At 43.3% G+C, this 13317-nt stretch overlaps 1 protein-coding gene across 1 annotated transcript in view; it reads right to left on the reverse strand.

Moving 5' to 3' along the window:
* The window catches only part of SLC10A6 (solute carrier family 10 member 6), a 38542-nt gene that overhangs the window by 10283 nt on the left and 14942 nt on the right, over positions 1–13317 (reverse strand). Inside the window, 1 exon segment of the mRNA XM_069740597.1 lies at positions 550–638. Coding sequence (XP_069596698.1) covers positions 550–638 — 89 coding nt within the window.

The raw sequence follows: 13317 nt of genomic DNA on the forward strand, positions 1-13317 counted from the left end.
AGCTCTTCATTGAAAAGTGATCTTTACAGAACAGGACGTAAGAGTCTAAAGTGACATAGTTAGACAAACCTACAGAGAGCATCTCGCTCACTCTATAGGAAGCCACTGGTCTGTCCATCACACAATCTATTAAATACCAAAAATATCTGTAAAAACTTTATTTTCTGCCTCATAGTGCGTCAAGATTGTTAGCTTCACTCACAAATTAGAGCTGATCATTTGGGGGTCCCAGTAGCATGAACCACCAAGTTTGTATAGCTTATTTTTGGAAAACCACTCCAACAAAAATTGCAAGGACAAACGCTTTAGGTTTTAATCTAGCATTAATATATCAGACAGCAAAAGGACTCAAGAATAGACATGAGCAAAACAACAAGACAAAAAAAGTAAAGCAAAGAAGAAATCCAGATTGGGGAAATAGCTTGTGAAATTTACTCTTCTTTTGCAGTACTGTGGACTGACACTGGCATGTTTAATTGGACATTTACTTACCTCCATCAGAAATTATTCTAGAAAAAGCTGTAGTATCCCACTAACTAATGCACTTACCCTTGAAATAAGTTTTGCTTTTTGTGGCCATTTGTAATTAACGTATACCCCAACTCCAACAGGGCACACAAACCCTAAAAGTGCCATACCTAAAAAAGTAGAGTAATAGGCAATAAATACATGGCAATACTCAAGCAAGAAAATAAATCTTTGTAATGTGGGATTTTGATTCGAAAAGTTAAAAAAAGAGTAAATATGCAATTTTGGTTTCTGAGTAAGATGAAAGCCGTTACACTGGTATATAGAAGGTGGTAAAAAATGAATTTGCACTCTGTAGCACAGTGGTCTCAAACTGCATTCCTCGAGGTCCTCAAACCATGCGGAAAGATTTCCTTAGCATTGCACAAGGTGCTGAAATCATTCTGTGCAGGTGATTAAATTATAACCTATGCAATAGAAGGAAAACCTGAAAACATGACCTGTTTGCGGACCTCGAGGAATGCAGTTTGAGACCTCTGCTGTAGTACTCTAGCATATAAACACAAAGTATATGAAATTTGAATTGCATTACTGCTCTAGATAATAACAAAAAATGGAGATGCTTCACACACAATTTGGTTAATGCATCCACTTAAAAACAGAAAAACCGATGTGTACGGGTGCAAACTAAGAGTAGCCATCTCTATATATAACAAATAAATTTGCACTCCATAGTGCTATAGAATGTAAACATGAATTATATGAAATTTGCAGCAAGCAACTACCATAAATGCAGGCTTCAGCCTAGGAAAGGATTCGTATTAGAACAACAGGGGATTGCCTTATTGACGGCAGCTAGGCATGCTTAATGAATTGGCCAAACTATGTGCTAAGCATCTCCTTTTTTCTTACAGTAATGCAATTCAAATTTCATATATTTCAAGTTGACATGCTATAGTGCTACAGAGTACAACTTTGTTTGTTATATATAGCGATGGCTACTCTTATTTTGCACTTGTATACTGTACACCAGTTTTTCTCTTTAGAAGTGGCAGTCAGTTTTTTGTTATTTGTATACAGAAGGTAGGGTTATGGTGTTAAATCTACCCACTATCAGCACCAAGTTGTGAATTTAACCACTATAGTAAGTATTTTCCACTGACGTGAAGAAATGTGACTGCATTACCAATTGTTATTTTTGCATAAATAGCCGCTGCAACCGAGTTAAAGAATGCCAATATCGCTAAGTAAATAAAACATAAAGACAATATTTTGACACTTGTTCTAAATACTTTTAACTGTTGAGGCAATGTGGCAGAATATCACTGGTACTGAGTCACCTCAACTGTTCCTATCAAAATGGTGCTGTGGCTCCTCTCTCATAGACCAAGTTTAATAAAATACCTTACTAAGGCTGGTTTCACATTTGCGGTTGTGTCCGCAGCGTTTCTTCCGCAATTATCCGCATGCGTTGTGTTTTCCTATATTTAACATTAGAGACGCATATGTCTGCGATCGGTTGCGTTTTGCCGCGTTTGACGTTGTTTCGTTGTCTGCGGTTTGGCGCGGTAAACGCAACATGTCATTTTAGAGGTGTCAATTTGCCGCCTAGAAACGTATGCGGTTGTTAGCGGAAGGAATGCGGCAAAAAACGCATTAGGGTCTATGTGAACGCATCCCGCCGAAAGCACATGCGTTTGCTTGCGTTTATGAACGCATGCGTTGCACCACACGAAAACATGTCTAGACACTGATTAGCCACCCCCCACATACAAACTGATAATATGAGGGAGTGGGCATTTGCAGGTCACTATACAGCAGACTGGGAAGCAGACCAGACAGAGGAAAGCACCTTGGAGGAAACAAGACTCTGAACAATGTGAGTATACACTAGCCAATGCCTTTATTTTCTATGTTCTGTCTCTATATGTCCTAATTTCTGCCAATTCTTTCTGCATGCATCAGAATGTCATCTTTTGAGGAGGAGGAGCAGCAAAGGCCTGGGCCTGCACAAGCCGAACATGTCAGTGAAGTGAGTACTCACCTCCTCAGATTGGTAAGTATTCACTGTCACATGAACACATGTGACAATTTTTCCCCCCTTTTTATAGAGCACTTCTTCCACTGCGGCAGAGGCTGAGCAGGAGCAGAAGGTAACATAGTAACATAGTAACATAGTTAGTAAGGCCGAAAAAAGACATTTGTCTATCCAGTTCAGCCTATATTCCATCATAATAAATCCCCAGATCTACGTCCTTCTACAGAACCTAATAATTGTAGGATACAATATTGTTCTGCTCCAGGAAGACATCCAGGCCTCTCTTGAACCCCTCGACTGAGTTCGCCATCACCACCTCCTCAGGCAAGCAATTCCAGATTCTCACTGCCCTAACAGTAAAGAATCCTCTTCTATGTTGGTGGAAAAACCTTCTCTCCTCCAGACGCAAAGAATGCCCCCTTGTGCCCGTCACCTTCCTTGGTATAAACAGATCCTCAGCGAGATATTTGTATTGTCCCCTTATATACTTATACATGGTTATTAGATCGCCCCTCAGTCGTCTTTTTTCTAGACTAAATAATCCTAATTTCGCTAATCTATCTGGGTATTGTAGTTCTCCCATCCCCTTTATTAATTTTGTTGCCCTCCTTTGTACTCTCTCTAGTTCCATTATATCCTTCCTGAGCACCGGTGCCCAAAACTGGACACAGTACTCCATGTACGGTCTAACTAGGGATTTGTACAGAGGCAGTATAATGCTCTCATCATGTGTATCCAGACCTCTTTTAATGCACCCCATGATCCTGTTTGCCTTGGCAGCTGCTGCCTGGCACTGGCTGCTCCAGGTAAGTTTATCATTAACTAGGATCCCCAAGTCCTTCTCCCTGTCAGATTTACCCAGTGGTTTCCCGTTCAGTGTGTAATGGTGATATTGATTCCTTCTTCCCATGTGTATAACCTTACATTTATCATTGTTAAACTCATCTGCCACCTTTCAGCCCAAGTTTCCAACTTATCCAGATCCATCTGTAGCAGAATACTATCTTCTCTTGTATTAACTGCTTTACATAGTTTTGTATCATCTGCAAATATCGATATTTTACTGTGTAAACCTTCTACCAGATCATTAATGAATATGTTGAAGAGAACAGGTCCCAATACTGACCCCTGTGGTACCCCACTGGTCACAGCGACCCAGTTAGAGACTATACCATTTATAACCACCCTCTGCTTTCTATCACTAAGCCAGTTACTAACCCATTTACACACAATTTCCCCCAGACCAAGCATTCTCATTTTGTGTACCAACCTCTTGTGCGGCACGGTATCAAACGCTTTGGAAAAATCGAGATATACCACGTCCAATGACTCACCGTGGTCCAGCCTATAGCTTACCTCTTCATAAAAACTGATTAGATTGGTTTGACAGGAGCGATTTCTCATAAACCCATGCTGATATGGAGTTAAACAATTATTCTCATTGAGATAATCCAGAATAACATCCCTCAGAAACCCTTCAAATATTTTACCAACAATAGAGGTTAGACTTACTGGCCTATAATTTCCAGGTTCACTTTTAGAGCCCTTTTTGAATATTGGCACCACATTTGCTATGCGCCAGTCCTGTGGAACAGACCCTGTCGCTATAGAGTCCCTAAAAATAAGAAATAATGGTTTATCTATTACATTACTTAGTTCTCTTAGTACTCATGGGTGTATGCCATCCGGACCCGGAGATTTATCTATTTTAATCTTATTTAGCCGGTTTCGCACCTCTTCTTGGGTTAGAATGGTGACCCTTAATATAGGGTTTTCATTGTTTCTTGGGATTTCACCTAGCATTTCATTTTCCACCGTGAATACCGTGGAGAAGAAGGTGTTTAATATGTTAGCTTTTTCCTCGTCATCTACAACCATTCTTTCCTCACTATTTTTTAAGGGGCCTACATTTTCAGTTTTTATTCTTTTACTATTGATATAGTTGAAGAACAGTTTGGGATTAGTTTTACTCTCCTTAGCAATGTGCTTCTCTGTTTCCTTTTTGGCAGCTTTAATTAGTTTTTTAGATAAAGTATTTTTCTCCCTATAGTTTTTTAGAGCTTCAATGGTGCCATCCTGCTTTAGTAGTGCAAATGCTTTCTTTTTACTGTTAATTGCCTGTCTTACTTCTTTGTTTAGCCACATTGGGTTTTTCCTATTTCTAGTCCTTTTATTCCCACAAGGTATAAACCGCTTACACTGCCTATTTAGGATGTTCTTAAACATTTCCCATTTATTATCTGTATTCTTATTTCTGAGGATATTGTCCCAGTCTACCAGATTAAGGGCATCTCTAAGCTGGTCAAACTTTGCCTTCCTAAAGTTCAGTGTTTTTGTGACTCCCTGACAAGTCCCCCTAGTGAAAGACAGGTGAAACTGTACAATATTGTGGTCGCTATTTCCTAGATGCCCAACCACCTGCAGATTTGTTATTCTGTCAGGTCTATTAGATAGTATTAGGTCTAAAAGTGCTGCTCCTCTGGTTGGATTCTGCACCAATTGTGAAAGGTAATTTTTCTTGGTTATTAGCAGAAACCTGTTGCCTTTATGGGTTTTACAGGTTTCTGTTTCCCAGTTAATATCCGGGTAGTTAAAGTCCCCCATAACCAGGACCTCATTATGGGTTGCAGCTTCATCTATCTGCTTTAGAAGTAGACTTTCCATGGTTTCTGTTATATTTGGGGGTTTGTAACAGACCCCAATGAGAATTTTGTTACCATTTTTCCCTCCATGAATTTCGACCCAAATGGACTCGACATCCTCATTTCCTTCGCTAATATCCTCCCTTAAAGTGGACTTTAGACAAGACTTTACATAGAGACAAACCCCTCCTCCTCTCCGATTTGTATGATCCTTTCTAAACAGACTGTAACCCTGTAAGTTAACTGCCCAGTCATAGCTTTCATCTAACCATGTCTCGGTTATTCCCACTATGTCAAAGTTACCTGTAGATATTTCTGCTTCTAGTTCTTCCATCTTGTTTGTCAGGCTTCTGGCGTTTGCGAGCATGCAGTTTAGAGGATTTTGTTTTGTTCCAATCTCCTCGCTGTGGATTGTTTTAGAAATGTTCTTACCTCCCTTCTGAGTATGTTTTCCTGGGTCTTCTTTGTTCAAGTCTGTTTTTCTTCCCGTCCCCTCTTCTTCTAGTTTAACGCCCTCCTGATGAGTGTAGCGAGTCTTCTGGCGAATGTGTGTTTCCCAGGTTTGTTGAGGTGTAGTCCATCCCTGGCGAGGAGTCCATCGTACAAGTAATTCACACCGTTGTCCAGGAATCCGAATCCTTGTTGTCTGCACCATCGTCTTAGCCAGTTGTTTGCATCAAGGATCCTGTTCCATCTCCTGGTGCCATGCCCGTCTACTGGAAGGATAGAAGAAAAAACTACCTGTGCATCCAGTTCCTTTACTTTCTTCCCCAACGCTTCAAAGTCTTTGCAGATTGTCGGTAGGTCCTTCCTTGCCGTGTCATTGGTGCCAACATGTATCAGAAGAAATGGGTGGACGTCCTTGGAGCTGAAGAGCTTTGGTATCCTATCGGTCACATCCTTGATCATCGCACCTGGAAGGCAGCATACTTCTCTTGCAGTTATGTCCGGTCTGCAGATGGCTGCTTCTGTGCCTCTCAGTAGTGAGTCTCCCACCACCACCACTCTTCGTTGCTTCTTGGCTGTACTTTTTGCTGTCACTTGTTGCTGTGTGCCCTTTTCATTTTTGCTTGCTGGTATTGCTTCATCCTTAGGTGTGCCATCTTCATCCTCTACAAAGATTTGATATCGGTTCTTCAGTTGTGTGGTTGGTGATTTCTCCATGGTCTTCTTGCTTCTTTTGGTCACATGCTTCCACTCATCTGCTTTTGGAGGTTCTCTGACACTTTTTTCACCTTCTGTGACCAGTAGAGATGCTTCTGTTCTGTCTAGAAAGTCTTCATTCTCTTTGATGAGTTTCAAAGTTGCTATTCTTTCTTCCAGACCCCGCACCTTTTCTTCTAAAAGGGCCACTAGTCTACACTTCTGACAGGTGAAATTTGATTCTTCTTCTGGTCGATCTGTGAACATGTAGCACATGCTGCAGATCACCATGTAGGTTGTCACATCTGCCATGTTGCTCCTAGATCCTGCTGACTTGCTGTGTGTTTTCCTTCTTGTGTAATCTACTCAGCCAAGCTCTCTTGCAATAATGTCCTACAGGCAAAAATTACGGCGCGCGGTTTGGTGATGCTTTCCAAGCAGCTGGTCCCGGCAGTACCCAACGATCTTCTTGATAGAAGGTACACGGTTGGGTGGCAAGGCGGCGTGTAAGTATACATGGCTGACTGTTTATTGTATCCTCACTTTACTATTCTTGAATCTTCATTTCTTTACTTTCCTCTTTCTATACATTTTTCTTCTGGACTCCTTTTTTTTCTTGACTTTCAATATTCATGCCATTTCTCTGCCTGTTTTCTTTCTTTTCTTTATGATAATGTCTTCAACATTAATATCTTTATTTATTTTTTAGGTTCCAGAACGGGATGAGGACCTCATTGAAGATGACCTCCTTATCTCCCTGGTCCATGAGCGAGTCCCGTTGTGGGACACCCAGGTTCCGCAGCACTCGGATAATGTGACGATTCGGGGGCTGTGGAATGAGGTGGCCAAAGCGATGTGGGATGGCTAGGATAACGCCCCAACTCGGGTCCGAAATGCATTTTGTAAGTATTGCAATGCAATGTGATGCAGCAGAGACCTTGGCCGGGATCACACAACTGTGTGTGATGAGAGAAACTCTTAGGAGTTTCTCTCATCACACACAGTTGTGTGAACACGGCCAAAAGTCCATTGTCTAACCATTATTTTTTGTTTTTTTCAATAGTGCTCAAAGTCAAAACACGTTGGCGTTCGATGAAGGACCGCTTCAACAAGGACCTTCGTCAAGAGAGCCGTGTTCCTAGTGGTTCTGGAGCAAGGATCCGAAAATATAAATACCACCGCATTCTGGCATTTTTGAGACCGGTCCTTGCCCAGAGAACGCAAGTATTTTTTGCTGTATTAGGTTGTGTTGTATTGCCATAATCTGTATGCTTCTATTCCACAGGAGTTGGCGTTTTGTTAATGTTTGGTATTAATTTTTTTTCTTTTTTTCACAGCACATGGAGCAGCACTGTTGACCCTGGTTCTGGAACGGTCCTTCATCAGACAGCCACGGACCCGTCCTAGCCATCCAGCAGCGCTGCAGCAAGTGGGCCTGCCACACTAACTGGAGATCAGGAAGCTGGTCCATCAGGTGTTCCCCTTTCCCAGTCCTCTGCCTCTGCCCCTTTTTTGGGGGGCTCTTCCCGGCAGTGGCAGAGGGCCTCGGACTGGTCACTCATGCCCGAGTTTTTGCACTTGAGCTCGGTTTTTCACAATGGAGTCAAGGCGCTGGGTGACCGCCTGGATACTGCCATTAGCCATATGAATACACGTATCCAGGAGGTCACCAAAAGCCTTGACCATGTAAAAGCCGACCTCCAGAGGCCAGCACATCATTTTTTTAATCAAATTGAACAGGGCATGTCGGAACACCTTACTCCTGATCTCCAGCTTAGTGTCATGCAGGCCTGCAATGCTGCTTACGTGCAGGCTATGCAGCAGAGTCGGTATTTTCAGCAGACAGTGGCGGCATATCCACCTGTGCCTACACTGTCACGCTTGAGCTCAATGTGACCTCTGCTGCATACCACTGCACGGCCACCTCCATTCCAAGCACTGCCGGACACCACTACAGCACCACCACCATACCGAGTGCTGTTGGACAGCCCACCGCCACCACCATGACAACTGCTGTTCCTGCTTGGACCTCATCCACTGCCACCACCATACAGCAGCAGCAACAGCAGCAGCCGGACCCTGGCATGGCCTTCCCCACCACTACAACTATGCAGCAGCAGCGGCACACGGACCCTGGAATGGCCTTCCCCACCACCACAACTACGCAGCGGCACACGGACCCTGACAGGTCGCCCACCATGGCCAGGCCGCTAGAAATGAGCTCAACAAGCCTCCCCGTACCGCAGCACCGATCTCAAAAAGGGAAAGCCAAAAAGAAACAGAAGAGTATTGCTGTCCCTCCCCCCTCACCTCCCAATGTGTCTGTAATGTCTGCTTTGTCTCACCCTTCCAGTGTGTCTCCGCCCTCTCATTTGTCAAGCCCCATCCCCGAACTGCCAGACCCCAGTAATTTAATTGCCCCTTCTCCTGCCACCCCTGCGTCGTCCACAGTGAGTCAAGCTTCACAGCTACATACCCCCCGTTTCCGGCACTCTACCCCAAGCAGGCGCAGTTAATTTTTTTTTTTTTTGGTGTAAAAATAATAATGGTTTTTGCCCCCAAAAATGTTTGGTTAATTGTGTATTTTGCCACCGGCAACACACACACCGTGCGCCAAATAAAACAATGTGCCGTACGCTTTATTTTTTTGCCACCTCATAGCTCCAGTAGTTAGCAAGTACAACACTGCAGCTTTGTGTGTGTTTGGTATAGAGATATGAGGTGGCCAAAAATAATTTTACTTGTATTTTCTCCATAATCTCTTCCTTCTGCTTACTCTGTGACTAGTGTTGCAGACTGAAGATAAAATGGCGGCAATACAAAGCAGAACTATACTCAACTGGTCATGTGTCCAAAAACTCATTAGTTAGGACACCTGACCTGGTGAGTAGAGAACCGCGTTGTATAACCTCCATTTTCTCTTATGTGTACGTAATCTATGTCACACAAAGTGAAGGGACGATGGAGGTCATACAAGGCATAGCTATACTCACCTGGACAATGTTTCAGAAATAGTGAATTCATGAGGCTGTTATATGTGCATCATGAATTCATTATTTCTGACACCTGACTTGATGAGTATAGATCTGTTTTGTATTAAACAGCCATCGTCTCTTCAGTCTGCGTCTAATAGATACTGCAGAACAGAATCAGGACGCAATGACGTCAACGACCTTACCACTAACAACCTAAGTGGTTTGTAGAGGAAATACATAGGAGACACGGTCAAGATAACAAAACACGTAGTTTATTAACAACAAATATTAGTAACATTTAAAACATAACTGGTACAGACCCAAACCCAACAGGACATTTTACACAATATTGTCCTGCCATGCCACAGGTCCAATATCAGAATCAAAAAAGGCAGCAAATTGGTCCCACATGTGGCCAACTTCAGCAGTTGACCGCAGCGGGTGATGCTGGTAATCTGGCAATGGGTTTGCAACTGGTTCATCCAGTTCAATTTTTGGTCGCTCCTTAGCCATTATGTATTTGTGGAGAACCACACAGGCTTTGACTACCTCATCGACTTTTTAGATTAATGGCTGTTGCCAGAGATGTATCTAGGGTTTCTGGCACCCGGGGCAAGAATTCATTTTGGTGCCCGCCTCCCCCCCAAGGATATATGCGATTTTCACATTTAGTCATGTACCCACGAGCTCCTCTCCCTAATGCTCTCAATGTTCAGTGAAAAACTGAGAGAAGCAGGAAAAGAAGCTCGTTGTCACAGGACCACAAGTATGAAAGTCGCATATGAGTGAAGTGTTCATGTGACGACTACTGGAACCTGCAGAGCTGAATTCTGACATTGCAGACTTCGGGTATGTGCACACGGTGCGGATTTTGCTGCGGATCCGCAGCGTTTCCGCAGTTGCGGGTCTGCAGCAGTTTCCTATGCGTTTACAGTTCAATGTAAACCTATGGGAAACAAAAAACGCTGTGCACATGCTGCGGAAAAAAGCGCGCGGAAATGCAGCGGTTTACATTCCGCAGCATGTCACTTCTTTCTGCGGATTCCGCAGCGGTTTTACAACTGCTCCAATAGAAATCCGCAGTTGTAAAACCGCAGTGAAAACCGCAGAAAAACCGCGGTAAATCCGCAGTAAAATCGCGATAAATCCGCAGCGGTTTTCCTCTGCATCCCCGGTTCACAACACCATCACCTCAGTCCTCAGCAGACACTACATGTCGGCGGCATACCGCATTACTGCGTCCCATTATAGATGTAGAATACGCTCAGTCGGGCACACTCATTAAGAGACTCATTAGGGAACCTTATTAATTTACCCTCCAAACATTGCGTATCCACATGAGCCCAACACCTCCGGTATATAAAATATCAGCACCCAAAGGTGGGACGCGAACGGCCGAATGGTTGCGGTCTCACAGGGTGTCTAATGTGAAAGACTCCTAATTTATGCTCCTTGTCCAATGGTAACATAAACGGAGCTCTCTAAGTGGGTGCTAAGGTTGTTAACAATACCGGACGCTGGATTCAGTGAGGGTATCCCCTTTTATATTTGACTGTAGGAGTACAGGATCTTACTCCTCTACTGTTCAGTTTTTGTTAAATTGTTGTTTTTTTCTTCTGTTAGATTTAATTAGTTTTAGTAGGTATTTGGGTAAGAACCGCCTCCAAAGCCATTATGACTTCCCATGCGTAATCAGTGGACTTTTCTCACCATCAATGCATACCATGTTTTTAATGGCTAGATATGGGGTCTGAGTTGATATGTATGACATGGAACATTCGGGGTATTAAATCACCCCGGAAGAAAATCAAGGTGTTCTCCCAAATTAGACGATATCATCCTCATATTGTGGCCCTGGTAGAGACACATCTAACTAGAGATACAGCCAGAGGTGTACAGAAACCATGGGTACAGTGGTATGCTCACGCGTTTCACACTAGTTACTCGAGAGGGGTGTCACTATTAATACACAAAGACGTCCAATGGGAGGCCCAGACGACTCGGCGAGATCTAGAGGGACGTTTTGTTTTTGTCCATGCATTAATTAATTCCCGCGAATACGTCATACTATGCATATATAACCCCCCCCCCGGCTAATACTTCAGTACTTAAGATGGCAATGAGCTTTGCGTTAAGCTACCCGGACGCACATGTTATTTGTATGGGTGACTTCAACTTAGTTATGGACAGTAATTTAGATAGAATGCGATTGGGAGATGGGTCGCCTGGGGAATCTTTGTCCTCTTCCTCTTCTTCGATCCCGACTCAGTTAACATTGTTCATGGAAGGTAGCAGCTGGATAGATCTATGGAGGATGCATCACCCCGGGGAGAGGGGATATACCTGCCACTCATCCACTAGAAGTTCCCTTTCTCGCATAGATTATATCTTCGAATCCGGTGACCTGGTGCGGTGGGTGGATAGTGTGGAACACGGTAATAGAGGGGCCTCGGATCATAGTCCGATTATTCTTAAACTTGTGTTTGGGACGTTAAATAATGGTAGAGTATGGAAATTGAATCCCTTTTGGCTTAAACTAATAGATTCGGACGATAGGACAGTTGACCAGCTGAACTGCTTCATTCAGTCCCACTCAGAACTTCAGAATATTAACTTATTTTGGGATACACTTAAGGCATATCTGAGGGGTTGCCTGTCTTCTACGATCTCATACATTAAAAGGGTAACATCGAGGGAGGACGATGAGATTGAACAACGTTTGAGAGATGCTGAGGCAACATATACAGCTGACCAGACTAATGATAATAGGGTTGAGTGGTTGACTCTGCAAAGATTATGCACCCAACACATAGACACCAAGTCTAAACGTAAGTTATTTTTTACGCGACAATCGTACTTTGAAATGGGGAATCAAGCGGGGAAATTTCTGGCCTACTTGGTGCGTCAACATAATACATCTAACATGATATTGCAAATTCGTTCACCGGACGGCTCATTGAATTCCACTACTGAGGGAATACTACAATGTTTTTATAACTATTATAAGGGGCTGTATGAATCTAAGAGCGGTTTTGATGTTTCCGATTGTCTGGGATATTTGTCCGATATAACACTCCCTGTGCTGAGTTCCGCCCAGCAGACCTTTATGGACGCTGAATTTACCCTGGAGGAAGTGGAGCAAGCTATAACAGACATGGCCTCTGGAAAGGCTCCTGGGCCAGATGGCTTCCCTGTAGAGTTGTATAGGAAATACCGGGGGATACTGGCTCCGCTTCTACTGAAAGTATTTAAAGAGATATGGAAGGGAGGGTGTCTACCAGATACTTTTTACGAGGCACATATCATTGTACTTAAGAAGGAGGGGAAAGATCCTTTGGAATGCGGATCCTATCGTCCTATATCCTTGGTAAATGTGGATTATAAGATCCTAACCAAGATACTGGCTACCAGGCTGAACTCCATTATATTAGATATTATACATCCAGATCAAACGGGCTTTATGCCCGGTAAGAACACCTCTATAAACATTAGACGGGTCCAGTCGGTGATTCAGTACAGTTCTTTGTTACCAGACAATGCCTGGGCATTGGCATCACTGGACGCAGCCAAGGCGTTCGACTCACTTGAATGGCCCTTTTTGTCCGCTTGTCTGCAGAAATATGGCTTTGGGGAGAAATTTTTGAAATGGGTTGGTGTGTTATATCTGAAACCCAAAGCCCGTATAGTTATTAACGGCTCTATGTCTGAACCCTTTTCACTATATAGGGGAACTCGTCAAGGGTGCCCCCTCTCTCCGGCCCTATTTGCTTTAGCAATAGAGGCATTAGCTGTGCGCTTGCGTTCAACTCCTGGTATTGATGGTATTAAGATAGCGGACCGCACTGACATCATTGGTTTGTATGCTGATGATATGATAATATTTATGGATAGGGCAGAAGAAACGTTGCCAAAAATAATTGCTACCATAGATAAATTTAGTGGGTTCTCGGGCCTATATATTAATTGGGATAAATCTGCCCTATTACCTTTATCTCAACACCCAGCACCCAGTCTTAGTACTCTTTCTTTACTGCCCATAGTGTCCAAAATT

The sequence above is a fragment of the Ranitomeya imitator genome, chromosome 1 (assembly GCF_032444005.1).
Source record: "Ranitomeya imitator isolate aRanImi1 chromosome 1, aRanImi1.pri, whole genome shotgun sequence".
Lineage (NCBI taxonomy): Eukaryota > Metazoa > Chordata > Amphibia > Anura > Dendrobatidae > Ranitomeya > Ranitomeya imitator.